The 25,993-nt window shown below is 38.0% G+C and overlaps 1 protein-coding gene across 4 annotated transcripts in view; it reads left to right on the forward strand.

The window, feature by feature from the left end:
- rarab (retinoic acid receptor, alpha b) overlaps window positions 1–12,188 on the forward strand; it is a 115,256-nt gene extending 103,068 nt beyond the window's left edge. For all 4 annotated transcript variants that reach the window (XM_042720223.1, XM_042720221.1, XM_042720224.1 and 1 more), the window contains 6 exons: window positions 5,043–5,184; window positions 8,810–8,970; window positions 9,088–9,264; window positions 9,367–9,571; window positions 10,733–10,891; window positions 10,977–12,188. In XM_042720223.1, the coding sequence (XP_042576157.1) occupies window positions 5,043–5,184; window positions 8,810–8,970; window positions 9,088–9,264; window positions 9,367–9,571; window positions 10,733–10,891; window positions 10,977–11,179 (1,047 nt within the window). In that variant the 3' untranslated portion in view covers window positions 11,180–12,188. The remainder of the gene's footprint in view (window positions 1–5,042; window positions 5,185–8,809; window positions 8,971–9,087; window positions 9,265–9,366; window positions 9,572–10,732; window positions 10,892–10,976) is intronic.
- The last annotated feature ends 13,805 nt before the right edge of the window (window positions 12,189–25,993 follow it).

Raw genomic sequence — 25,993 nt, forward strand, 5'->3', positions numbered from 1 at the left:
TACTTTTTGTACGCGAATAAAACATTATGACATTATTTAACAATTTGTCTCCTCTGTGTCTCTCCACATCAGCGTAGCGCCATTTTGGAAAATATGAGCTGTACGTACCTTGTGGAGAGGATGACACAGAAGAGCGTACGCTGCTAGCGTAAAGCTCATATTCTCCAAAATGGCGCTACGCTGAAGTGGAGAGATACAGTCACAAGCTTCCCGGTTTTCTTCCAAAATATCTTAAATTGTGTTCCGAAGACGAACGAAGATTTTATGGGTTTGAAACGACATGGGGGTAAGTCATTAATGACAAAATTTTCATTTTGGGCTGGGGTATCCTTTAAAGGGACGGTACTAAACATGCTGCCGACTGTCATTAAAGGAATAGTTCACCCTAAAATTTAATTTCTGTCATTATTTACTCACTCACATGTTGTCCCAAACCTGTATTAATTTCTTTCTTTCTTGTGCTGATCACAAAAGATATTTTGAAGAATGTAGGTAACCAAACAGTTGCTGGTCCACATTGAATTTTTAAAAAATAAAAAAATATACTGTAAAAAATAAAAAATTATGGAATTCAACATACCTCAAAATAGCGTTTATTCCACCTAATTAAAAATATCATTTAAGTAAAACAAATAAATAAAAAAAATTATGACATAAAAAAAAAACACAAAAAAATTAAAAGTCGGGGGTGAACTATCACCACTCTTGATTGGTTCCTTTAATAACAATTTAAAAAAATAAATAAAAAAAAAATAAATAAATATTAATTCACTCACCACTCTTGACTGAAAAACTAATACAGTGTCTTTAATATGAATCAAACTATAGTGTTTTACTTTGATATTTGTTCATTCAATTTCTCAAATGCTCCTGCTAAATACAACTGTTGTACCTGGAAATAAAACATGGTTTTATTTTTTTATATTATGTGTATTTGTAATGTGTATGTTTGTACTTATTTTTTAATAAAAAAGATAAAATAGTGACAAAGATTTTTATTCTTCGCCCACTTTGGCCTAAATATCTGCCATTCTTTTTAATATTTTGTTACCTTGATAGGCTTTGTCTTTATAATAGGGAAATTAGTTTGGCTGTACTGCTCAGACAAAATCGTAAAACCCACATGACAAAGAACCGTGATAGAATTGTGATATTAAAAAAAAAAAAAAATATATATATATATATAATATTGTATATATATATATATTATGTTTTTGCCATATTGCCCACCCCCTAACTCCATGTGATGGCATGCTGCATAATTTAGCTGTTTACCATTTGGGACAAGCTTTACATCTGAAGCACATCTAAAATGTTCCCTAGGTAGTCAGCTCACTAAGTTTTGTAACAGCTGCTGGTCTAAATCTTCGTTTAAATCTTCATTTAAACGCTAAACAGACAGACGGCCTTATTTTGATCTCACGGTCTCTTCACTCCAAATCCATTTGAAATAGAGTGTATGTTTCATACAAACACAAACACACGACTGCTCCTCCGTTGTCTCATTGCGCCTTGGGGTTTGTACTCATGTCCAGGATTAGTGGAGACACTAAAGAGGCTTAGCGCTCCTGCCACTGAGAGCCACAGCAGACCTCAAACCGTTTCCTTCCTGCCCTCCTCTGCTGCATTCCGCTCACAGGATCTGCCCGGCAGGTCAGAACTGGGTCAATCCAGGGTTCGCAGAGGTCAGGTGATGCTTAGTGAGAGATTAGGATCACAGATCAGCCCTGCATCCATTATGTCCTCTACCTCATCCATATCTGCTTCTACGCTTTCGTATCCATTTCTTTCAGACAACACTTTTTATTCTTAATTTAAATCTGGATAAAACTTTTATTATTATTATTATTATTATTATTATTATTATTATTATTAATTAAAGTTGAATAATGTAACAAGGATTTCAAGTACCAATTGATTTTGCCTTCCGAATACCATCTGTTTGGTGTAATAGTCCCACTTTCTCAATAAAAGAGCCATTCAGCAATTGATAAAGTCATCGCATCACTGCAGCTGCTGTTAGAGGCTCTGAGAAGCGTGCTGAGGACTATATATGCACGTTGGCTTGCCTAGACTGAAAAATAAGCTTTTTTTAACACTATTTTATCATATGAAACAACATTTATGGGACAGTTGTTGTCAGATTTCATTGGGGATTTCAAATATGAAATACTTTATACTGAGATATTTAAACGGTTTCAAGTTTTTGAAAGACGCCCCTTATGTTCACAAATGCTGCATTTAATTTACAGAAAACATTAAAATACCCTCACAACAATGAACAACTCCTGCAAAAGCTGAATTTTCAGCAGCCATTACCCTTTCCTCCTCTCAATGGGCCACTGCTGCAGCCCCTAATCCAGTGGAATTACCCAGCTGCCCCTCTGTTGCCAGAGCATTCTTCACACCTTGTGATGATATTGAGCTTCATTCCTGTGGCTTTCAGACCTGACCAACAGCGGCACAGTGCAGAGCGAGTGAAGCGGGACGAGGAAAAGAGGCCTTTTGATTGTGGGCTGGTGTGACTTTTATCATGGGTTTGTTATCAATGAATCAGCTCTCCAGGTGAGACGGCTGGCGGCTGTACAAGGGGTACCTTCGCTCAGGATTCATGGGATATTTGGCTACTGATGTAAACACATTTTGTGAGGCAGTGTAGAGCTAATGCTTTATTTTCAGCTGAATTGTGCTACATTTTTTATGAAGTCTGTGCAAAGTCAATTTAAATGTAATGCTTTTATTATACAAGTGGTCGAGTTTTGAAACTGTGCAAGTGAAATTGCTGCCCACTGAAAAAGGAAATGTGCAAGAAGCAGCATGCAACTTCATGTATTGCGTGTACAGCAGTGACTGACCTGCTGATACTGGTCCAGGAAGAAGCGTTTCATCTGCGTCTACCACAATGACCTCCAACAATGACCTCCAGAAGATCAGAGCTGGCATGAATAAAACATGCCCGATGAATGAGAGCTCCTCTGTAGGGAGATAAGGCCTCTGGGCAGCGCATTAGAAAACCATTTCGGCTCGGCGAGCACACGTTCTGTCACACATCTGCCATGCTCACCTTTTCCTTTATTACTTTTTCATAGCAGAGACCGAGTGTGAGAGGGACATGTCCTTTCAGCATGTGGGACATGTCCTTGGACACACGCTTTCGGTGAAATGACATGAGTGTTTTTAGATGGCAGCCACTGGACAGACCTGTCAAAAGCACACACATATTAAAAGCTTCCCTGGGTGGCCTGACTGATAAGTTGAAGGCTTTTCCACTAAAAGCCTTTGGGATTATTGTGTCTAAACCAGAGACGGACGGTGTTTTTACTGTAGGCTTGCTTTGAAAATGGTAGCATGACTAGGATGTACATTTAGGTACCATTCATGTGTAGTTAGATAATCATACCAACATTGCACCAAACATAGCAGAATGTATCACTTACCAGTGAGTAATAGTGTTATTTTTTTTTTGCTAAATTTTGGGTATTAAATTCTGCATACTCTTCCCCTATTATTACATATAGATTACCTTTGTCACCGTTGAATGCTTATTTGGTCTTTAAAAATACCAATTTAATAATTTAAAAAAAAATGAATGTTTAGCGATCTTTAGCAATTCTCAAAATTAGTTTTGTTCCCTACTGTACGTTGTAAAGCCTGAATTGACTTGTAGTATTATGTTTCCAGTAACTGATTGCATGTAATCTAGATTATGTAATCAGATTGCAAAAATTAAGTATTTGTAGGGTATATTAAATTTTTTTTATATTAGGGTATATTACATATTAAAATGCAGATTACAGTTACTTTTTATTGATTACATTATTACATATTATTCACACAATGTCAGTAAATTATTCATAATTTATTGATTCTCCCTAATTCTTCTTTTTTAAATTTTCCTTTCTAAACATCCCACTATGTGTCATACCATTTGTCTTTGACTATGTTCACAAAGCCTGAAAAGAAGAATTATTTTAAGGAATATATTTTCTTTCTCTTTGCTTTCTTCAATATCAATATGGTACATTTAAAGGTAAATTTAAAACAAGTTTGTCTATCTAAAAGTAATCTTAAAAAGTAATCAGAATACATTACCTAAAATGAGTAACCTAGATTATGCTACTAATAACAGTTTTCATCATGTAATCTGTGATCAGTAATTTACCACAATTTGTTCGTAATCTACCCAGCTTTGTATTTATCCCTTTTAATTACCTGTGAATGTGGATTTTATAAAATGTATTCACCTAATTTGTCAGGTATAAATCTTCAACACAGAGTAACTCCAGATCTTATTTCTATTACGTGTTCACACTGAAGCATTGAACCCACATACTGTGTTCCCGCTCAGCCCAGTCAGTGAATCCTGCAGAGCGCCGCTGATACCCACGTGCCCAGCAGCAGTCACGAGTGAAGCTTTCACCGTTTAATCCTCAGCCAGAGAGCCGTGGTTGCAGCACAGCAGCTGAAATCCCTTCCACAAGCCTGCGCAATCACTGTTTGGCATCTGCTCTCTGATCGTATGTGGCTTCAGCTGCATCTTTCCTGCTTTTGCCATGTACGTTTGTGACCTCGGACTGACTCGCTGCCCTCGAGATTCTGACCAAGCAGTAATTAAGATCAGGAGAATAATGTGAAGCTCTCATTTGCATCCCTTCGCTCGAGTTTTATGTGGGTTAAGTCCCCCTGGGTATTAACCAATAGGAACCTCTGGGCACTTGAACTGGGAGATAATACCCAGCAGCCATATTATAGCCGAATCTAAACCGAGCTCAGCTGGCCATTATGCCAAAAAATAATGTGTGTGTGTATGTGTGAGAGATCTGTATCTATGCCCTTGTTGTTTATTCGAGTTTTCACGTTTGTGTATAGTGACGATATGCATAATGGGAATATATGAATATCTGGTCTTTCATTAGTGACTTTATATAACCGTTCTTCCTCAGTCTTGTCGACTTCTGGGGGCTGGTGTTACTTCGCTTGTGTGTGTGTCATTTGTAAATCTTCCAGCTATAGTAAACCTATGTGCTTGCTTTTCTCCTCAGGGCTTTTTCCGAAGGAGCATTCAGAAGAACATGCTGTACACCTGCCACAGAGAGAAGAGTTGTATCATCAACAAGGTCACCCGAAACCGCTGCCAGTACTGCCGGCTGCAGAAGTGCCTGGAAGTGGGCATGTCTAAAGAATGTAAGTGTCTTTGTTGCCATACCACATACACTAAAAGTCCCTTAATCATGAATGACTGGACAAGTTATGGAAACTCATTTGTCAAAGGGTGTTGAGACTTACTGTGCTGCTATAGTGTACAGCACTAACGTTTTGGTACCACGGTATCCCCAAAAATTATGGTCCCCTTGCGAGGAACCCCCTTTCTAACATATAAAGGCACCTGTATAGTAGTCAACATTTGAAGTGGGTCAAAAAAGTTCCTCAAAGTTGTCCTAAGACAAGAACACATTTTGTTTGCAAGTTTAAGGACAACTTTGAAACCTTCAAAAGTCCACTAAAATATACACTATTATATACAAACTCACATTTAAATTCCAATTTAAATTTTAAAACTTTTTTTTTTTTTTTGTAAATATTATCTGGAATTTACAGTACATTATTTGAAGTACTGCATCCTTATTATATTTTTGTTATACCAGTATATTGAGCAGCACAACTGTCTCCATTGTTAATAATAAGAAATGTTTCTTGAGCAGCAAATCAGCATATAAGAATGCATTCTGAAGGATCATGTGACACTGAAGAAAATGCATTACAGACATTTAAAAAAAATTATTCAAGTGGTTATTTTAAATTATAATAATATTTCACAATATTGCTGTTTTCCCTATTTTTGATCAAATAAATGCAGCTTTGGTGAGAATCAGCGACTTGTATTGCAATATACTATTTTGTACTGCTGTATTTAACCAGGACTGCGTCCTACAGCATATGTTTAGTACACTATGCTAGGAAGGCCTCTTGTCAGTCATTTGTCTCTCTGGTCCTGATGTCTCCACCTACTGGACAGAGTGCTGAAGTGCTCTGCATGATGACCAGTGAAATGACATTTGCCAGCATTATTTAAAGCACACTGGTTATTGGCATATTTTATAGTGATGTTAAGCGTGTTTGTGTCACAGGCTTGTGTACAAGCATATAATGAGGAGGTATGCTGTTTTGTTAAGGTGTTTTTGTGCTAGGACAAATGAATGTCATGATGAATATCTGCTACATTTTTTATTAATAGTTTTCTCCAAGTCATACAGTAGCGCAGTATTATTGCTTTATCTGATGTATATGTTGCAGTAGGACGTCATTTAGTTGCTTTTGCCTTTAAGAATAAATATGGATTTGTATGTACTTTTGTTCTGTTATTAGCATGAAAGTGGATACACTTTTCTTTCTGTGCTGTACCGAACTATAGTTTGCTTTTTCTATCATGAAATCTCTGCCCCAGATTTGTTATTTTACATATTTCATTCTCTCCGCCCGGATATGATGGCGCGCTCATGTCATCATAAAGTTGTTTGCAAGCAGGTTTCGTCTTTTCGCACATGTCGTGTCGTGAAAGATTACCTCCCTGCGTTAATAGTTCTTTAATGGCTCCATTAGATTGTGTTTTCCGAGCCCACGCTGGCACCCAGCTCCCTCTGGAGAAATGAATATGTGGCTGTGGGGAGAAGTGAGGGAGAATCATCCTTTACCACCCTCTCGCTCGCTCCCCTGCGTGCGTGTGGAGGAGGGAGAAGAAGAGCCGTGGAGTTATCTTTAGACAAAGGAAGGAGTCCTAACCAAAAACAGCAAGAAAACATGAGATAAAGGAGTGATTGAGGCTGTGAGAACAAGAAAACCGAGAGATTGTGAGGTTCCAGGAAGAAGGGATGGAGGGAGGAATGCAGGCGCAGAGGGAGAGCCCGTTTAAAGCTCTTTAAAGCGGGCTGATATTTGTCATGTGACGTGATTAGATTAGGCTGGATTTTAGTGAAAGCAGAGGTCGTTTGTCACCGTTATTAACAACCACCAACATTCATTTCTCATCTCTGCACACTGCACACCATCAGCATATCTGTGCGTGTGTGTGTGTGATGAAACACAATAAGTGCGTTTACATGCACGATCTTACATTGATTATTTTTACCAGTGAAGTTTGCAATTCTTCAGTGTCATTAATATTTTCTCATCCCAGTTTAATGTGCAAAAACAACTAATTAAACCACTCACAGATTTCCCTGAAAAGCGTAAATACAGGGATACTATCAAAAGATTGATTGTTTCAGCTACCCTGCCACCTCAAAACAGAAATGTGGATTCAACCGATGGCATGAGATTGACATGGAACTATATTTTTGGCCCCTCGATGGCACAAGTGGGGCTTTATTGTCCTAAATTTGGTTGCAATTGGTTCTGAAATGACACACTTCATCTTTGAAAACTTGACGACATGTAAGATCACAAACACTGCTGTTCAGTAAGATATTATAAAACATAGCTGTACATGTTTTCAAAGTCTCATGCTCACCAGGGTTACATTTAATCAATAATACAGTAAAAACAATAACATTGTGGAATATTGATGCATTTTAAAATAAGTTGTATCTATTAATAAAACTTAAAATAATTTTTTAATGCAAAACCGAAACAACAACAATTCTCAGTGTCACATGATCCTTCAGACGTCAATTTAATATGCAAAAAAAACGTTCAAGAAACATGTATTAATGTTGAAAACAGTTGTGCTTTTCAGGATTCTTTGAAATAGAAAGTTCAAATGCATTAATTTGAATTTAAACCTTTTGAGAAAAAAAAAACATTTATGGCATTACTGTCAGTTTTGTTCAATTTATTGTGTTCTTGCTGAATAAAAGTGCTAGTTTCTTAATCTTACTGATTTTTGAATAGTGCTGAATGCCTAAAACTGTCTTTCTCAGGGGTAGATCACTATTGGTTTTATGCAAAACCAAATTTTTTCCTGTTATCCTGATTTTGCCCTGCATGTAAACACTGTTAATGGTGTTTTGGCGTATTGTTCACATTTATGTTTACATTGACGTCAAAGCCAAAAGGAAAAAGGCGTTTTCAGAATCTTGTCGTAAACTCTTTTCTTGCACTGGTGTGTTTGTATAATGAGTTTGTCTGTGAGTTACCAGTGTTTTGTTGCTAAACACTTGTATATTGGATGCATGTATAATGCCACTAAATATTCACAGTGACTTTTCTTTTATTGTGTAGTTTACTCTGTATTTTTAAGGCCGGTGAATACATGTTTTCAGTGTCACAAAAAGAGAAGGGAAGACCTCAGAGAATCACATCCTTGGAGTTTTCCCTCTTTTTCTGCTTGACTCTCTTACCTAAAGCTCTTTTTGAACTGTCACATCAAAGCACTCGGTTTTTTTATTCAGCTCTTTTCCTCACTGGAAATACTGCAAGAAACATATTTCTATATGCCTGTTCCTTTTCTGTTTCTCTCTCTCTCTATATATATATGTATATATCCCCCCATATGTTCTCTGATTCTCCTACTTGATCTGTCTCCTCCTCTTTCATTCATTGTTGTTTTGAAGTAAATTAGCTGCCAAAATGATTGAAACGCAAGAAGAACATGTATCGAATGTTTAAATGTGTATGATCTGCTGTTTTCTCTGGACTTTTACTGCCATCTTGTGGCACACATGTATATAATTAGTTAGATATTTCTTTCTTATTGCCACTTCTGGTATAAAGTATAGAAATCTACTTGTATGTTTCTGTATGATATTAATCAGTGGAGTGGGTAAATCTGATGGGTTTTTTTTTGTTTGTTTTTTTCTTCCTGTCCTTGCAGCTGTTCGGAACGACCGGAACAAGAGGAAGAAGGAAGAGAAGAAGCAGGAGTGTTCGGAGAGTTACGTCTTAAGTCCTGATACGGTGCAGATGATCGAGCGGGTTCGGAAGGCCCATCAGGAAACCTTCCCTTCTCTGTGCCAGCTGGGCAAATACACCACGGTAAGTCAGAGGCAAAGCTGCTTTAGTTTAGTTAGAACAGTTAGTTCCTATATCCATTTTGAAATTGTGGGTAAATATATCACAAATGAAGCAAACATTGTCTCTGTCCTCGAACAGAACAACAGTGCAGACCACAGGGTCGCTCTGGATGTTGACCTGTGGGACAAGTTCAGTGAACTCTCCACCAAATGCATTATTAAAACGGTGGAGTTCGCCAAGCAGCTGCCGGGCTTCACCACACTCACTATCGCAGATCAGATCACCCTGTTAAAGGCCGCCTGTCTCGACATCCTGGTAAGAGCACGACACACTTACATGTGTTCTTGTGTCTAAATAGTGCATGAATGAACACTGCAGCAGTGTGAACTTACCTGTGACTTTCATTCTCATCTCCAGATCCTGCGAATATGTACACGCTACACACCGGATCAGGACACCATGACGTTTTCAGACGGTCTGACACTGAACCGCACACAGATGCACAACGCCGGCTTCGGTCCACTGACGGATCTGGTTTTTGCTTTCGCCAACCAGCTCCTGCCTCTGGAGATGGATGATGCAGAGACGGGGCTTCTCAGCGCCATCTGTCTGCTGTGTGGAGGTACTGCAGCTTTTTGAACCAAATCCAGTCAGATACACTTGTGGCCATATTTTGGTTAGTGAATGTAATTTTCATAAATGTTTCATTCAGTCAGTTATCAAAACTTTTTTTATTTATTTTTTTCTTAATTGTATGTTATTTGTCAGCCCTTCTCTTGGGCTTTTACATCACTTGTATTAGGGATTGCAAAATGACTGAAAAACTACATTTGAATTTTTCACTTTATTATCAATATTCTAATTATATTTGAATTTAAAAAGGCATAATTTAAACTATTAAATGAAGAGTAAACTATTACTAATGCACTTTTATTAAAGCAATAAAATAACATGACTATATGTGAAAAAGTGCACAATGTTTATAAACCAAATATAAGTAATTCAGTTGCTTTAACAATTATAAACATAACAGCATCATGTATGCATAGTTTAATACAAAAGGACAAACAAAAAGAATGCATAGTTTTTTTTCATTTACAATTGTGTGAGACGCGAGTGCAACATTGATAGATGTCCCTCTAGAAAATGTCTAAAATATGTATTCATTTTCAATTTCTTGAGACGCGAGTGCAACATTGATAGATGTCCCTCTAGAAAATGTCTAAAATATGTGTTCTGTGTGAATGGCTTGGTTTTAGTTTTGACGTAAACAACACCTCTGTATTGATGTTCTCTTTTTACACACTATTCTGAATGAACAACACAGCATAGCCGCATCTAGTGGCTTCAACTGGATAGGCTCACAAAACATTAAAAAGCAACGACACTTGCATCGTTATTGTGTTTTGTGTGTCACTGATAAGGCTGCCTGATCCACACCTAAAATTTGAATGCAAAAGTGTTTAATAAAAATTAAAATTGTATTTGATTTTTAGGTGTCAGTCAGTCAGGCAATTTTTTTTATTTTTTATAGGTTTATCTGCTTTTTAATTATATTTAATATCAGATTATTTATTCACAAACTATTTGTTTGGGGTTTTCAGCTTTTTAATAGTCATTTTTTTATAATAAATAATTTAATAATCTAAATGATTTATCTTCTATTTATAATTTGTTTTGAATATAATTTAAAAAAAAAAGAACAATTTAATGAGTTTTAGAGCGTTAATGCTCATGTCACTCTGTTAGCTGATGTTAAAAAACACTGTGCACTTGTGCTCAGATCGGCAGGATCTGGAGCAGTCGGATAAGGTGGATGTGCTTCAGGAGCCACTGCTGGAGGCCCTAAAGATCTACGTGAGAAAGAGGAGGCCTCATAAACCACACATGTTCCCCAAGATGCTGATGAAGATCACAGACCTGAGGAGCATCAGCGCTAAAGGTGACATTCACAGTTACTCTTTGAACATCAAGCTTGAATCAGCCAGAATCCATTCTAACATTATTTTTTTGTATTTCTCAACCAGGAGCCGAGCGAGTAATAACGCTGAAAATGGAGATTCCCGGCTCCATGCCTCCACTCATTCAGGAGATGCTGGAGAATTCGGAGGGTCTGGAGGGTGGCGGTGGGGCGAGAGGAGGAGGAGCAAAAGGAAAGCCACCAGGAAGCTGCAGCCCCAGTTTGTCTCCGAGCTCGGCACACAGCAGCCCCTCAGCTCACTCCCCCTGAGTCTCACCTCCAGACAGGGCTCCGTACAGAATGAAACTGGTTTCAAACCAGAAATAAGCGACAGCCGACCAGCGCCAGAAACCAGAATTCCGGTAGACTTTGATCCGGAATGACCGGACCCGAACAATTAATCTGGCCGGCTTACATTAGCTGAAGACCAATTGAGTTACACACAGGTCCAGCCTGCTCAAAACTCACACTGTCAATAAAACCATCATTGATTCAGTGACTACCAGAGCCCTGCAGCTTTTCACGTGGCTGTGATCTATGAAGACAGCAGAACAAACACCCTGTGTGTGCAGAAGCGGCTCTTTTCTGTGTCTTCCCAGCTCTGCTCCCATCACACAAACTGTGAAGGCACCAGATAAGCTCTCCTCCTCCTCTGAGAGATGCTTTCTCTTGAGCCTGTGACATTATTTTATACATTTCAATCCCTTAAAAGCAAGCTAAAGGACATTAGGACGTCAAATGTCCACAAGTCAGGGACATTTTGAACTTTCCAGCTGTTTTGGTTCTGTTTCTTTGTTTTCTTACAGAAAGATATATGAATATATGAAATCTATATTGACAGAAAAATGAGATATGAATTTTGTGTCTTAGGTGGAATGCAGAACAGTTCTTATCTTTTCTCTCACACTTTTCTCTCAAGAGTTAAACACGGTTATGGTCGACCCACTGTTGCGCTCACTCCAAGACAGTCCTGTTCACGTCATGCACAAGGGCACGTCACACTAGCACTGAAAATCATGCGATGGGGTTTAAATGCAATTTTGTTCATGACGTATTCACAATGATCAACTTGGCAGTTGTGGCATAGAAATGAAGGATCTCATGTTAACAAGCAGCTTGTGATTATGATCATGTGTATGAGATCTCAGAGCGGTAAATGCCTTTGTGTAGCTTTTTAATAATGTTTCTTAATTTACTTTTAATTTTTGTAATTGTCAACTGTCGAAAGACAGACAACCTCTACACAGTATTAGCAGATTATAAAATAAAAAAGAGATTTCCAAACATAATGGCTCACAAGGAATACAAGGTGTATTTTTAGTGCCCACAAGAAACACACGTCATTTCAAAAGTATTGAGAATGTTGTAACTGAGCATTTAAAACAGAACGTCATGCCTTTTTTGCCTACACCTCAGTTTGTGATAGATTTGTTTCTAATCATCTCTGTCACGTGTCTCCTCTGTACCTTACACAACATCACTGCCTCTGCTCTCCTGCAACAATCATTGAACAATTGTCAACAACAACACTGCCTCTGTGTGACAATCACTTTAAGTAAAGCTCACAAACAACTGCCTCTGTAAGACACACTGATCTGCGCCAGACATCTGGGTTTATGAGACCGCTAGCCTTGTTTTTCAGGTCTAAAAGCATCAAACAAGTATCAGTTATGGTAGCCTAGAAATGCTTTATTAAGGTAAGACCTTGTATCGACGTTTCTGATGATGTAGCATTCTTTTGTTTTAAATGAAATTAGTCTTATCTGAACTACCAGAGACATTTTGTTCGTACTTAAAAATATAATCACACACAATAAAAAATCTCAAAAAAATTGTGTGTGTGTTCTGCAAAAGAAAGTCAGTCATACAGGTTTGGAATAACATGTTTTGTTTTGTTTTTGACAGAAGTGTCCCTTTAAATAAAACAATAAAATAGCTCAGTAAAATGAATAGGTTTAGGAGGCTCCATACAATCCAGTTCTGGTGGATCAGTGTCAGCATATCATTATTGTACCAGTTTACAACAGCTCTGCCTCTGCATCACGTCTGCTGAACCCGTTGTCACGAACCTTTGAACACTGCGGTGGGTCGAAATGACTTCATCTTTAACATGTTCCTCTGAGGGTGGAGTGTGAACCGTTTCACTGCAACTATGCACACGACATGCACAGAGCTCAAGTCTATTCACTTCTATCTACCTTTTGTGAAAATCACAAGTCTCATCCAGGCGCTCAGTACCAGTCTGATTCATTTGATTCTGCATTCAAAGGTTCACCGCTTCTGAGCCATACTGCGTCACAGACCTCAACGGGCCTCTTCTCTCACTCACAGGATCACAAACAGAGATCTACACGACGTACAGCACAAACCCTGTACTGCTTTAACAGTTGTTATACAGTCAAACGCACAAAAATGTTTCTGTTGTGTCAGGTGATCATAAAAGTAATGTTTAATAAAGACTTCTGTTTTGTGTGTTTCTGACCATGCTGGGTTTTGTTTTTTTGTTTTGTTTTTTTTCCACCACAAAGCTGTGGTTTCCTTGTTTCTTTAAATATTTGAACTATTCTCTTTGCTGTCTCCATGTGTCTCTTTTGATACTGAAAGCATTTTTCCATTCCCAGGTGAATTTAAGAAAATGAAACATTGCAAAAATGTGCAGCAACACATTTTGAGCACATGACCTTGAGGACATTTCAAGCGGTCTCATTTGAACAAACAACTTGTGTAAAGAAGGCCAAAGTCAGATGACAGGCAGCGCTCTTTTTTTTTTTTAATTTTTTTTTTTGCACAAATAAAAGTTTAGTGCTAACTGACTTGCATGTTAAAGTTTATTTCAGTGTGCAGAATGCTGAAAGGTTAAACTGAAAAAAGTGGCTGTGTGATTAGTACAGGAGGTATTTTTTCAGAGCTTTTAATCGTCACACACTGAGCATCATTTCTAAAAAACAATAAATAAATAAAAAGTCATAAAACTTCCTGTTATCATTTACAAGAGCAATTTGATGTCAATATAGAAGCACCACTGAAACCCTGTGTACATAAAATAATACTGAGCCATTCTCACTGAAAGAGAATAGTGAAATACATAAATGAAATATACTCCTTATTAATACTGTGAAAATGAGTTACATAAAGTGCATTACCTATATTTTGGGTGCATGCAAATATTTATGCTTAAATATCTTACCACAGTGACAAAACACATTTTTTTCAATGTACTTTGGATTACAATATGCAAGATGTGCTGTAAAATAATTAATTTTAGGGTTAAACAAACAGCTTCACATTTACTTGTACTCTGTACGTTTCATTTTTGCTTCTACAAAATGAAACTTCCTCAAATCTTTCTCACAGCTTTATCTGTTTTTTTTTTTAAGAAAGAAAAGAAAACCACAATTCTCAGTCAATACCACAAATTCAGCATGATTTCACATTGAATGCTATACTTGAACTGTCTTGTAAGCATTCACCAGGAGGCAGTGGTCTTTTGAGGCTTTACTGAAGAACAACTTGGAACAGCAACTTAGTTTTCATCCAGATTCAGAACGCAGACAGATGGTGTGTTCCAAATGGGATATATCACCCTCCGAAGGGCACTTCGGAGTGAAAACAATCATGGCCACCATATTGAAGGGTCGTTCCAAACCAAAGTGCTCAATAATGGCCACTTCAAAGGGTCCTTTGGAATGAAGGATTTCGAAGGGTACAACTGATGGACACTACATTCTCCCACAATCCATTATGAAACAGAAGGGCACTACGACGTGGGTTTGTGACGTAACAGACCTGGGAAGAAGCTCGTTGGAGTCAACATTACAGCAACATTACACACTAACTAACATTAAAAAAGTGAAATCGCAATCAACCACCCCTTCAAGGTTATAGATACACTCACCGGCCACTTTATTAGTGACGTGACATACAGCCAAGTATCTTAAACACAACACAAAACACACACACCACATAAAACACACACAAATACACACACAGCAGTGAACACACACACACACACCGTGAACATACACCCAGAGCAGTGGGCAGCCATTTATGCTGCAGCACCCGGAGAGCAGTTGGGGGTTCTCTCTCTTTTATGCTTGATTTGTTTGGCCACTTTGATTATGTCTTTAATTGATTTTTCCGGACATTTCTGCCATATGCACATAAACTAACAGTCACCACTGATAAGCCACTACTAAATATTGTAGAAAGTTCATTTTCTGTAAAGTTGCTTTGCAGCGATTTGTATCGTAAAAAGCGCTATACAAATAAACTTGAATTTAATTGAATTTGGTCTCAGGTTTCTCGGTAAGGTGGATAGGTTAGTACGCATATGATACCACTGGGTTGTCCTGTTTTAGAATGCGCTTTGCTGTTTTAACTACCCATTCAGCTTGTCTGTTGCCCTGTGGATTGTGCGGATTTGATGTAATGTGCGGATTTGATGTATTGTACATATCACAGAAGCTTCTCCAAGTTTCACTGGAAAATTGCGGCCCATTGACACTAACAATTTGTCCTGGTATGCCAAACCTTGTATATAATGCTTAAAGTCTTTGAATAACATGTTCTGATGTAGTAGACTGTAGCAGAAGGATCTCCAAGTAGCGCGAATAATAGTCCGATACCACCAGATAGTGTTTCCCTTTATGCATACACAAGTCTATGGCTATTCGCTGCCATGGCCTTTCTGGCAGAGGTGTTGACTGTAGAGGTTCCTTGTGCTGTGCACATTTATTTTCTATGCAGAACCTGCATGTCTCTATTTTGCACCTAAGATCCTCAGAAATTCTGGGCCACCCTACAGCCTCTTGGGCCTGTGCCCTGCATTTTGATAAGCCTTGGTGTCCATCATGAATTCTGTCAAGCATCTCGTGGCTCATAGTTTTTGGAATTACAATGTGATTCCCCAGCACAATCAGTCCATCACTCACTGACAAAGAGACTTTACATTTGTAAAAACTCTGTACACTGTTAAGGAACACTTTTGGTGTATTCTGGCCATCCTTTCATAATGAATCTCTGCATCCTTCAATAAGACTCTCATCCAACATAATACCCAATAAAACATGTACCAACTTTCCTTGAGACCATAGACTGTATAAAACATGGACGTAGTGTCCGTGACGTCACCCGTAGACTCCTGAAGAGCGGTTTTGAAGCTCAAAGTGTACAGGGGTGCTGTCGCCATCTTGGCAGCGCGTCACTGCGTGACTCTCCCAGATAATCGAAAATGGGCAAAAAGGTGGGAGCTGGTTGCTGAAGCCACGCCCACCTAGTTCGAGGGCAGTGCCAGCAGCGGCAATCCATCTGTCACTCAAGTGGCCACGCCCTTAATTATGCAGAACTTTAAGGCTTAATATAATTTAAATGGATGAGTTATAAAAAAAAATTCACACCCCTCACAGTTGTCATGGAGGGCAAAATTAGCTATATAGACCAAAATAATTTTTTGCACCAGGCTGTAAACATGTTTTATTTTCTGCTGTAAAGTTGGGCATTTTAACATGGGGAGTCTATGGGACTGACTCCCTTTTGCAGCCAGCCTCAAGCGGCCAGTCGATAAATTGCAATTTTAGTCACTTCCTTGTTGGCTTCACAAGAGATAGCGGGAGGTTGCCGCTCCGTTGAGACACTGGCAGACAACCAATGACTGCATCTACATGACAACTCACATCTGCTGTCATAAAGTCCTCCGTAGTGTTTAACGGGCTTCGCGACAACGCATCTGCGACAACCAAGCTTTTGCCTGGTGCATACACTTTTGCATTAAACCTCATGAATCTCATCAAAAGTCTATGGTGTCTAGATCTTATTGTTGATCAGCAGTATTAGTGGCTTGTAATCCGTGATCAGTTTGAATGTGTCCATGCCCACCAAGTACTTCTGGAAACTTTCGCACACCCATATGCCTGCGAGGCATTCCTTCTCTATCTGGGCGTATCTTGTTTCGGACCCTGTCAACCTTCTAGAACAGTATGCAACCTGTTTCCAGCTGTTGTCATGCTTTTGCAGTAAGACAGACAGGAGGATAACCCAACTGCTAGCACTCATTTGAAGCGCCACATGTCACAAAGGGGCAGTACCAAGGATGATGCAGCCCAAGCAACCAAACACTTCTCACTTTTATATGCACAACCCAGGCACTAATTGGCTCATGAATCTTACCCAACTGACCAGTCTTGATTAAGTACGAACACTGATAGGTTCCCCTGTTTGGCTAATGCCAACCAATCATACTGTGTCTATACCTCACTCTGCTACACATAGATTGGAAAACTTTGTTGGCATTAATTGAAGTGCATTAGCATGGTTTAAATCATACTTATATGACCACCATCAATTCGTAGCAGGGAATGAAGAGGTATCATATCGATCACAAGTGCAGTATGGAGTACCTCAAGGCTCAGTACTTGGGCCGTTACTCTTCACGCTTTACATGTTACCCTTGGGAGATATCATCAGGAAGCATGGTGTTAGCTGTTATGCTGATGATACTCGGCTCTATATTTCTTCATGGCCTGTTGAAACATACCAATTTGAAAAACTAGTGGGCTGCATAGTCGATATAATAAATTGGATGACGAGTAATTTCTTACTGGTAAATTATGAAAAAACAGAGGTGTTAATTATAGGACTTATAGAACTCTGCATTTAATAACCTAGAACACTGTCTAAGACTTGATGGCTGCTCTGTCAATTCTTTGTCATCAGTTAGGAACCTATGTGTGCTATTTGATAGCAATCTTTCCTTAGAAAGCCATGTTTCAAGCATTTGTAAAACTGCTTGGTTTTACTGCACGCTAAATAAACAAATTCTAAAATGTTAATCCATGCGTTAATGACCTCAAGGTTAGATTATTGTAATGCTTTATTGGTTGGTTTTACTGCACGCTAAATAAACAAATTCTAGCTAGTTCAAAATGCAGCAGCTAGAGTTCTTACTAGAACCAGGAAGTATGACCATATTAGCCCGGTTCTGTCAACACTACACCATTTGTATATTGTATAGCGTATAGATTTTAAAATCTTGCTTATTACTTATAAAGCCCTGAATGTTTTAGCACCTCAGTATTTGAACAAGCTCTTGTTGCATTATAGTCCTCCATGTCTGCTGCATTCTCAAAACTCTGGCTATTTGATAATACCTAGATTATCAAAATCAACTGCGGGCGGCAAATCCTTTTCCTATTTAGCGCCAAAACTCTGGAATAACCTACCTAATATTGTTCGGGAGGCAGACACACTCTTCAGTTTAAATCTAGGTTAAAGACCCATCTCTTTAACCTGGCTTATACATAACACACTAACACATTTATAATATTCAAATCCGTTAAAGGATTTTTAGGCTGCATTAATTAGGTCAACCGGGAACACTTCCCATAACACCTGATGCATTTGCTACATTGTTAGAAGAATGGCATCTACGCTAATATTAGTCTGTTTCTTTCTTATTCCGAGGTCACCGCAGCCACCAGATCCAGTCTGTATCCAGATCAGATGGTCACTGCAGTCACCCGGATCCAGTATGTATCCAGACCAGATGGTGGATCAGCACCTAGAAAGGACCTCTACAGCCCTGAAAGACAGCGGAGACCAGGACAACTACTGTAGATGAGCCCCAGATACAGATCCCCTGTAAAGACCTTGTGTCAGATGACCACCAGGATAAGACCACAGGAACCAGTTGAGTCCTCTGCACAATGTGATTTTGCTGCAGCCTGGAATTGAACTGCTGGTTTCATCTGGCCCCCCGACTGAGCCTGGTTTCTCCGAAGGTTTTTTCTCCATTCTGTCACCGATGGAGTTTTGGTTCCTTGCCACTGTTGCCTCTGGCTTGCTTAGTATGGGACACTTCATTTCCAGTGAAACTGAATAGGCTGAATGATGACATCAATGAATTCAATGATGAACTGCCTTTAACATTAGTCATTTTGCATTATTGACACACTGTTTTCCTTATTAATGTTGTTCAGTTGCTTTGACACAATCTATATTGTTAAAATCACTATATTAATAAAGGTGACTTGACTTGACTTGTCCAGGGCCTTTCTGCCACCTTTGATGAATGCCTGGATGCAACATCCTGCACACTGCCTGTTGACTGACCCTCCTGCTGGCTGATCTGCTGTGCAACATCTTCGGACTGCCTTGTAATCTGCACAGCTGTTTCCAGGGTAAGTTCTGTCATTAACTGCATTTTTCTGGAAAGCTCATTATCCCGAATTCTGACAACAAGTCTGTCTCTTATATGTTCATTTTTGCTTGCCCCGAATTCACACTAAGGGCTCTAATATAACATTCTGCCTTTTCTCCAGGCCTTTGCACCCTCTGGTGGAAACATGCTACCTATTAAACTCTGGAATATCACATTCTTTTTTGGCAAAAAATACTCCAAGCACTGTATCATAATTGTCAGCACTTTCCTCAGCCGTGAATGTGAATGATTTGAAAATGTTCTCAGGTTCAATGCCCATAGCATACAGTACAGACCAAAAGTTTGGAAACATTACTATTTTTAATGTTTTTGAAAGAAGTTTCTTCTGCTCATCAAGCCTTCAATTATAAGACCAAAAAAAAAAAAAATAAAACTTTAATAAATATAAATAAAATTACAACTTAAAATAATTGTTTTCTATTTGAATATACTTTAAAAAAAAAAATTTATTCCTGTGATGCAAAGCTGCATCATTACTCCAGCCTTCAGTGTCACATGTAACATCCAGTCTATCACATGATCATTTAGAAATCATTCTAATATTCTGATTTGTTATGAGGTGTTGGAAACAGTTCTGCTGTCTAATATATTTGATGAATAAAAGGTTAAAAAGAACTTCATTTATTAAACAAAAAAAAAAAAAAAAAAAAAATCTAATAATATATATTCTAATAATATATTTTCTTTACTATCACTTTTTATCAGTTTAACACATCCTTGCTGAAGAAAAGTATTGATTTTATTTAAAAAAATATTTTTATAAAGAAAAAAAAATTACTGACCCCAAATTACTGACCAGTAGTGTATATTGTTATTACAAAATATTTATATTTTAAAAACATAGCTTCATTTTTTTTTTTTTTTTTTTTTTTTTTTTTTTTTTTCTTTTTATTCATCAAAGTATCCTAAAAAAGTATCACATGTTCTGAAAAAATATTAAGCAGCAGAACTGTTTCCAACTTTGATAATGAATCATCATATTAGAATGATTTCTAAAGGATCATGTGATAATGATCCTAAAAATTCAGCTTTGCATCACAGAAATAAATGATAATTTAAAGTATAATAAATTTAAAAACAATTATTTTAAATTGTAATAATATATCACAATATTACTTTTTTTTCCTTTATTTTTGATCAAATAAATGCAGGCTTGATGAGCGGAAGAAACTTCTTTCAAAAGCATTAAAAATAGTAATGTTTCCTAACTTTTGGTATGTACTGTATATTAGAGTACTGATCTGTACCTCTTTATCTTCTTTGCTCAGTTTTGTAGCAGTTCTGTAGCGTTCAAACTTCTGCTGCCACGTAGGCCATTCCGATGGACGATCAAAGTTAAAACTTTCTGGTGGATTAAATTTTGACATGTTGCTCTTCTCTTGCCCTTATACTTCTGACGCCATGTCTTGTAAGCATTTACCAGGAGGCAGTGGTCTTTTGAGGCTTTACTGAAGAACAACTTGGAACAGCAACTTATGCCCTGTCCCAAATGGCGCACTTCATGTGGACTTTCGGTCTCGTGGACTTAAATTGCGCATGCTCGCCGAGTCTACGAGTCCGTAGGCCATCCCATTCAGCATTTTAACGCTCTGAAGTGTGCATAGATGCAGGCTCCGCACACTTTAACTACCCAGGAATCCTTGTGAAATGCCAATCAGACAACGGATGGGAGGAGATTTCGCTCAAGAGCAATTGATGACATGGCTGAGAAGAAAATATTTAAGTGTAGGTATCATTACGGTTTTTATGATCTAGGTGTACATTTGACCAGTTGTTACCTACAGTTTATACAAACATTATGGTCATCGACCAGTGGTTGATATCTCAAACATAATAATAGCGCGTTGAATAATACGATCGCATTATGATTCATTAAATAAATAGAACCGAATGGCAGGGCTTTACTGAGTCATATGTAAACCTAGTATTTATATTTAAACCTATTTAAACCTTCATCTGAAACTCACGCACATGTTTATTATGTGTTAAAATTTTAATCTTAGCTCAAATGGAACATATTCCCCGAACCTGCAGCTCCTGTCAAAAAACAACCAGACCATTATTTCCGGCGTGACGATCGAGTCTGTCCCAAAAATACCTCTCAATGCACCCTCGTGGACTCGCGCCAAGGGCCCTATAGGTCTGCACTACATGACGTAACCAAAGTGTGGACTCTGAGGAAGTCCACAAGTCTGGAGTGTGCCATTTGGGACAGGGCTTTAGTTTTCATCCAGATTCAGAACACAGACTGATTCCCTTAGTTTGTGACTTGCCCATACAGCACTCCTTGAGTCCCCCTAATGGGCTGGATATAGTATCAAGCATCTCATAGGTATTACAATACCCTGACATAAACCCCATTTCCAAGTACTATGCATGTGAGCATATATGATTTATAGTACCTCTCAAACAGTTAAACAGTTTCACTTTTGTTGCAGAAACCACTTGATATGCAGTAGTCATATATATGCAGTAGTGTCATTTTTTTACAGATTAAAAAAATATAAAAAAATTGTGGGACATTACTTTAATCACATTTTTGATCAATGAAGAAACATGCATTTTACTACAATAATGGTGTAGTTGCAGCATTTGGAAAGAGCTGTTTAATGTCAATTAGAGCAGCAGTGGAGGAGGAAAGGGAGCACCACCAAGAAGCTGCAGCCCCAGTTTGTCTCCGAGCTCGGCACACAGCAGCCCCTCAGCTCACTCCCCCTGAGTCTCACCTCCAGACAGGGCTCTGTACGGAACAAAACTGGTTCCAAACCAGTAATAAGCCACAGCCGACCAGCGCCAGAAACCAGAATTTCCGGTAGACTTTGATCCGGAATGACCGGACCCGAACAATTAATCTGGCCGGCTTACATTAGCTGAAGACCAATTGAGTTACACACACAGGTCCAGCCTGCTCAAAACTCACACTGTCAATAAAACCATCATTGATTCAGTGACTACCAGAGCCCTGCAGCTTTTCACGAGGCTGTGATCTGTTTTTTTTTTTTTTTTTTTTTTGTGATCAACTTTTTATTTTTGTATTAACAAAATAGCATCCATTCAAAAAAAAAACCAGGAAAGGGGGAGCAACAGACATATTATCAATAATTTACAATCTGAAAGAGAAAAAAAAATATATGGTCATTCCTTCATATAGTTCAAAATGTTGTAAGAAAAAAATTGCCATGCATCAATAGTACCAGGTTTAGCCCTGTTAATTTGTGCAATTTTACATTCATTGGCCACTATCCCAAGGAGGCTATGAATCCAAAATGTTTTTGCACACATGTTCGGAGTAAACCAGTTTTGTATTATTGACTTCTTTGCAGCTGTAAAACCAGCAAACAACATTCTCTTCTTTAATGAGCTTATACATGAGTTGGAATCATCATTGAGAAGACATAAACCTGGATTAGATGTGTAATCAATTTGTAGTAAAAAGGATGAAACAGAATTCACATGAGTCCATATGTTGACAACAATTGGACACTCCCAAAACATGTGGAGAAAAGTACCTGATGATACAGTGTTACAGATATGGCAGTTATAGGTCGATTGCAGTTTCATTTTGAACCTCTTGTGAAAAAAGTGAAAGTGAAAGTCGTGACATTTGCCAAGTATGGTAACCCATACTCAGAACTGGTGCTCTGCATTTAACCCATCCAAGTGCACACACACAGCAGTGAGAAGTGAACACACACCCGGAGCATCGGGCAGCTATATATCCAGCGCCCGGGGAAACATAATGTAAGGAGTTATGTAGGCTCTATGGATGACTTTGAAATGGATAAGATGATGAGCCAAGTTTTTAGAAGTATGTAGACCAAGAGGGCTGAACAAATGGCCAATTTCCACTTAAAAAAGTTTAGTTGTGCCATAAGGGTTTGGTGTTACAAAATTTGAAAGGTCCTCCCATCAGGCGTTCCACCCTTTTCCAGATCCTAATAGAATTGGCCACAACCTGGCACAATTTACAATTTTTATTTCCTGTGCCAGCAAATAAAATATCTTGGAGTCTATGTGGTTTAAACTTGTCAGCTTCGATTACTCTCCATGAAACTTAAGATTGAGGATCGACCCAAGTATGAAGAGCCTTAAATTGGAATGACTAATAATACAATTCAAAATTTGGAACAGCCAATCCTCCTGAAATTATAGGACGCTGCAAAGTGGCAAGTTTTATTCTGGGTCGTTTACCATTCCAGATAAACTGGGAAAGTATGGAATTGATCTCCTTAAAGTAACCTGGAGGAGGGGAAAGAGGCAACATAGAAAAAAGAAAATTAAGCCGAGGTAACAAATTCATTTTGATGGTGGAGATTTTGCCTTGGAGAGAGACTTTAAGATTATTCCATCTTTGAGTATCACTCTTGATCTTGACTAACATATTACTAAAATTGTTTCTGGAAATTTTATGAATTTCTTTATATATGGAAATACCCAAATAGATAAAATAATCTTTAAAAGGAATGAATGAGGGGATAGGGGAACGTGGCTGTGATCTATGAAGACAGCAGAACAAACACCCTGTGTGTGCAGAAGCGGCTCTTTTCTGTGTCTTCCCAGCTCTGCTCCCATCACACAAACTGTGAAGGTCCAGATAAGCTCTCCTCCTCCTCTGAGGGATGCTTTCTCTTGAGCCTGTGATATTATTTTATAAATTTCAATCCCTTAAATGCAAACTAAAGGACACTGCCTCTGTGTGACAATCACTTTAAGTAAAGCTCACAAACAACTCTGCCTCTGTAACAAACACTGATCTGCGCCAGACATCTGGGTTTATGAGACCCAAATAATCACTTATTTCACAACTAAAAGCATCAAACAAGTACTGATTTCACAATTATGGTCGCCTGGAAATGCTTTTTTAAGGTAAGACCTTGTATCAATGTTTCTGATAATGTAGCATTATTTTGTTTTAAATGAAATTAGTCTTATCTGAACTACCAGAGACATTTTGTCATTATTTACTCATTTTATTCCAAACCATATGTACTTTCTAATGTGACTAATTCTCCATTATTCACCTCAAGATTTTCCTGTGGTTTTTATAATTTTATGATGTTTTTTTGTTTTTTGTTTTTGACAGAAGTGTCCCTTTAAATAAAACAATAGCTCAATAAAATGAATAGGTTTAGGAAGCTCCATACAATCCAGTTCTGGTGGATCAGTGTCAGCATATCATTATTGTACCAGTTTACAACAGCTCTGCCTCTGCATCACGTCTGCTGAACCCGTTGTCACGAACCTTTGAACAGTGCGGCTTCCTCTTTAACATGTTCCTCTGAGGGTGGAGTGTGAACCGTTTCACTGCAACTATGCACACGACATGCACAGAGCTCAAGTCTATTCACTTCTATCTACCTTTTGTGAAAATCACAAGCCTCATCCAGGCGCTCAGTACCAGTCTGATTCATTTGATTCTGCATTCAAAGGTTCACCGCTTCTGAGCCATACTGCATCACAGACCTCAACAGGCCTCTTCTCTCACTCACAGGATCACAAACAGAGATCTACACGACGTACAGCACAAACCCTGTACTGCTTTAACAGTTGTTATACAGTCAAACGCACAAAAATGTTTCTGTTGTGTCAGGTGATCATAAAATTAATGTTTAATAAATACTTCTGTTTTGTGTGTTTCTGATCATGCTGGGTTTTTGTGATTTTTAATTATTATTATTATTTTTATTTTATTTTTTCACCACAAAGCTGTGGTTTTCTTGCGTCTTTGAGAATTTTAAATATTCTCAGGGTCTGACCACATCAACACAGTTTGTGTTTAGATGTCACTCTGAAATGTGAGATTTTTTTTAAATATCACAGAATAGTATGTATCTGTTTGTGCATTGTAATATTGAACTGCATTTTTCTGCAAAATTACAACCAAATTTAGTACAGTTATCAGTAATATTATAGGATAGACTTATATTTAGCTTTGTTGCAATTATTTTTTTAAACTTAGATTAAATAAATGCATAAAATGGAAAAGAATGAACAGCTCCACAACTGATTAATAATATACACTGTGTGAAGTACGATAATTTGTGTGGTAGTAGTCTGGTACAAACACATTTGTGGCTTGATTATTAATTTAATACATGAAGATAAGGTGGAAAATTTCCAATGGCTTTGTGGGCTAATAAAAAATGGGGGAAACGTCAGTAAATTACTGCCATGCATGAAAAAGTGGCCATATAACATGTCTTTTAACAAAATTCACCAAAGTTCACCAAAAATGTTTTCCATTGATGACACCTTCCTGTTCAACAGCAACACCGCCTTCCTCTTTGACACCCAAGTGTACTATCACCCGCACTGCAGTGTTGTTCAGCATTGAACTGTTACCTATTTTGGGAAGTCAAGAGCAGACCAATGCTTCATTGGTAAATGTGACTATAGTGCATCTTTCACTTCTCTAATGTGCACACCATAATACTGGCAACACTCTGTCTGGACAGGTCAGTGGATAACTGCTGTCTCCATGTGTCTCTTTTAATACTGAAAGCATTTTTCCATTCCCAAGTGAAATTATGAAAATGAAACATTGCAAATTGCAATCAGATAAGTAAAAATGTGCAGCAACACATTTTGAGCACAAGACCTTGAGGACATTTCAAGCAGTCTCATTTGAAGAAACAACTTGTGTAAAGAAGGCCAAAGTCAGCTGACAGGCAGCTTTTTATTTTTTTATTTTTTTTATTGCACAAGTAAAACATACTGGTAAAAAAAAAAAAAAAAATGTATAGCCTGAATGCTTTGTAAGTCGCTTTGGATATAAGTGTCTGCTAAATGCATAAATGTAAATGTAAAAGTTTAGTGTTAACTGACTTGCATGTTAAAGTTTTTTTTTTTTTTTTTTTTTTTTTTTTTTT

The sequence above is a fragment of the Cyprinus carpio genome, chromosome B3 (genome assembly GCF_018340385.1).
Source record: "Cyprinus carpio isolate SPL01 chromosome B3, ASM1834038v1, whole genome shotgun sequence".
Classification (NCBI taxonomy): Eukaryota; Metazoa; Chordata; class Actinopteri; order Cypriniformes; family Cyprinidae; genus Cyprinus; species Cyprinus carpio.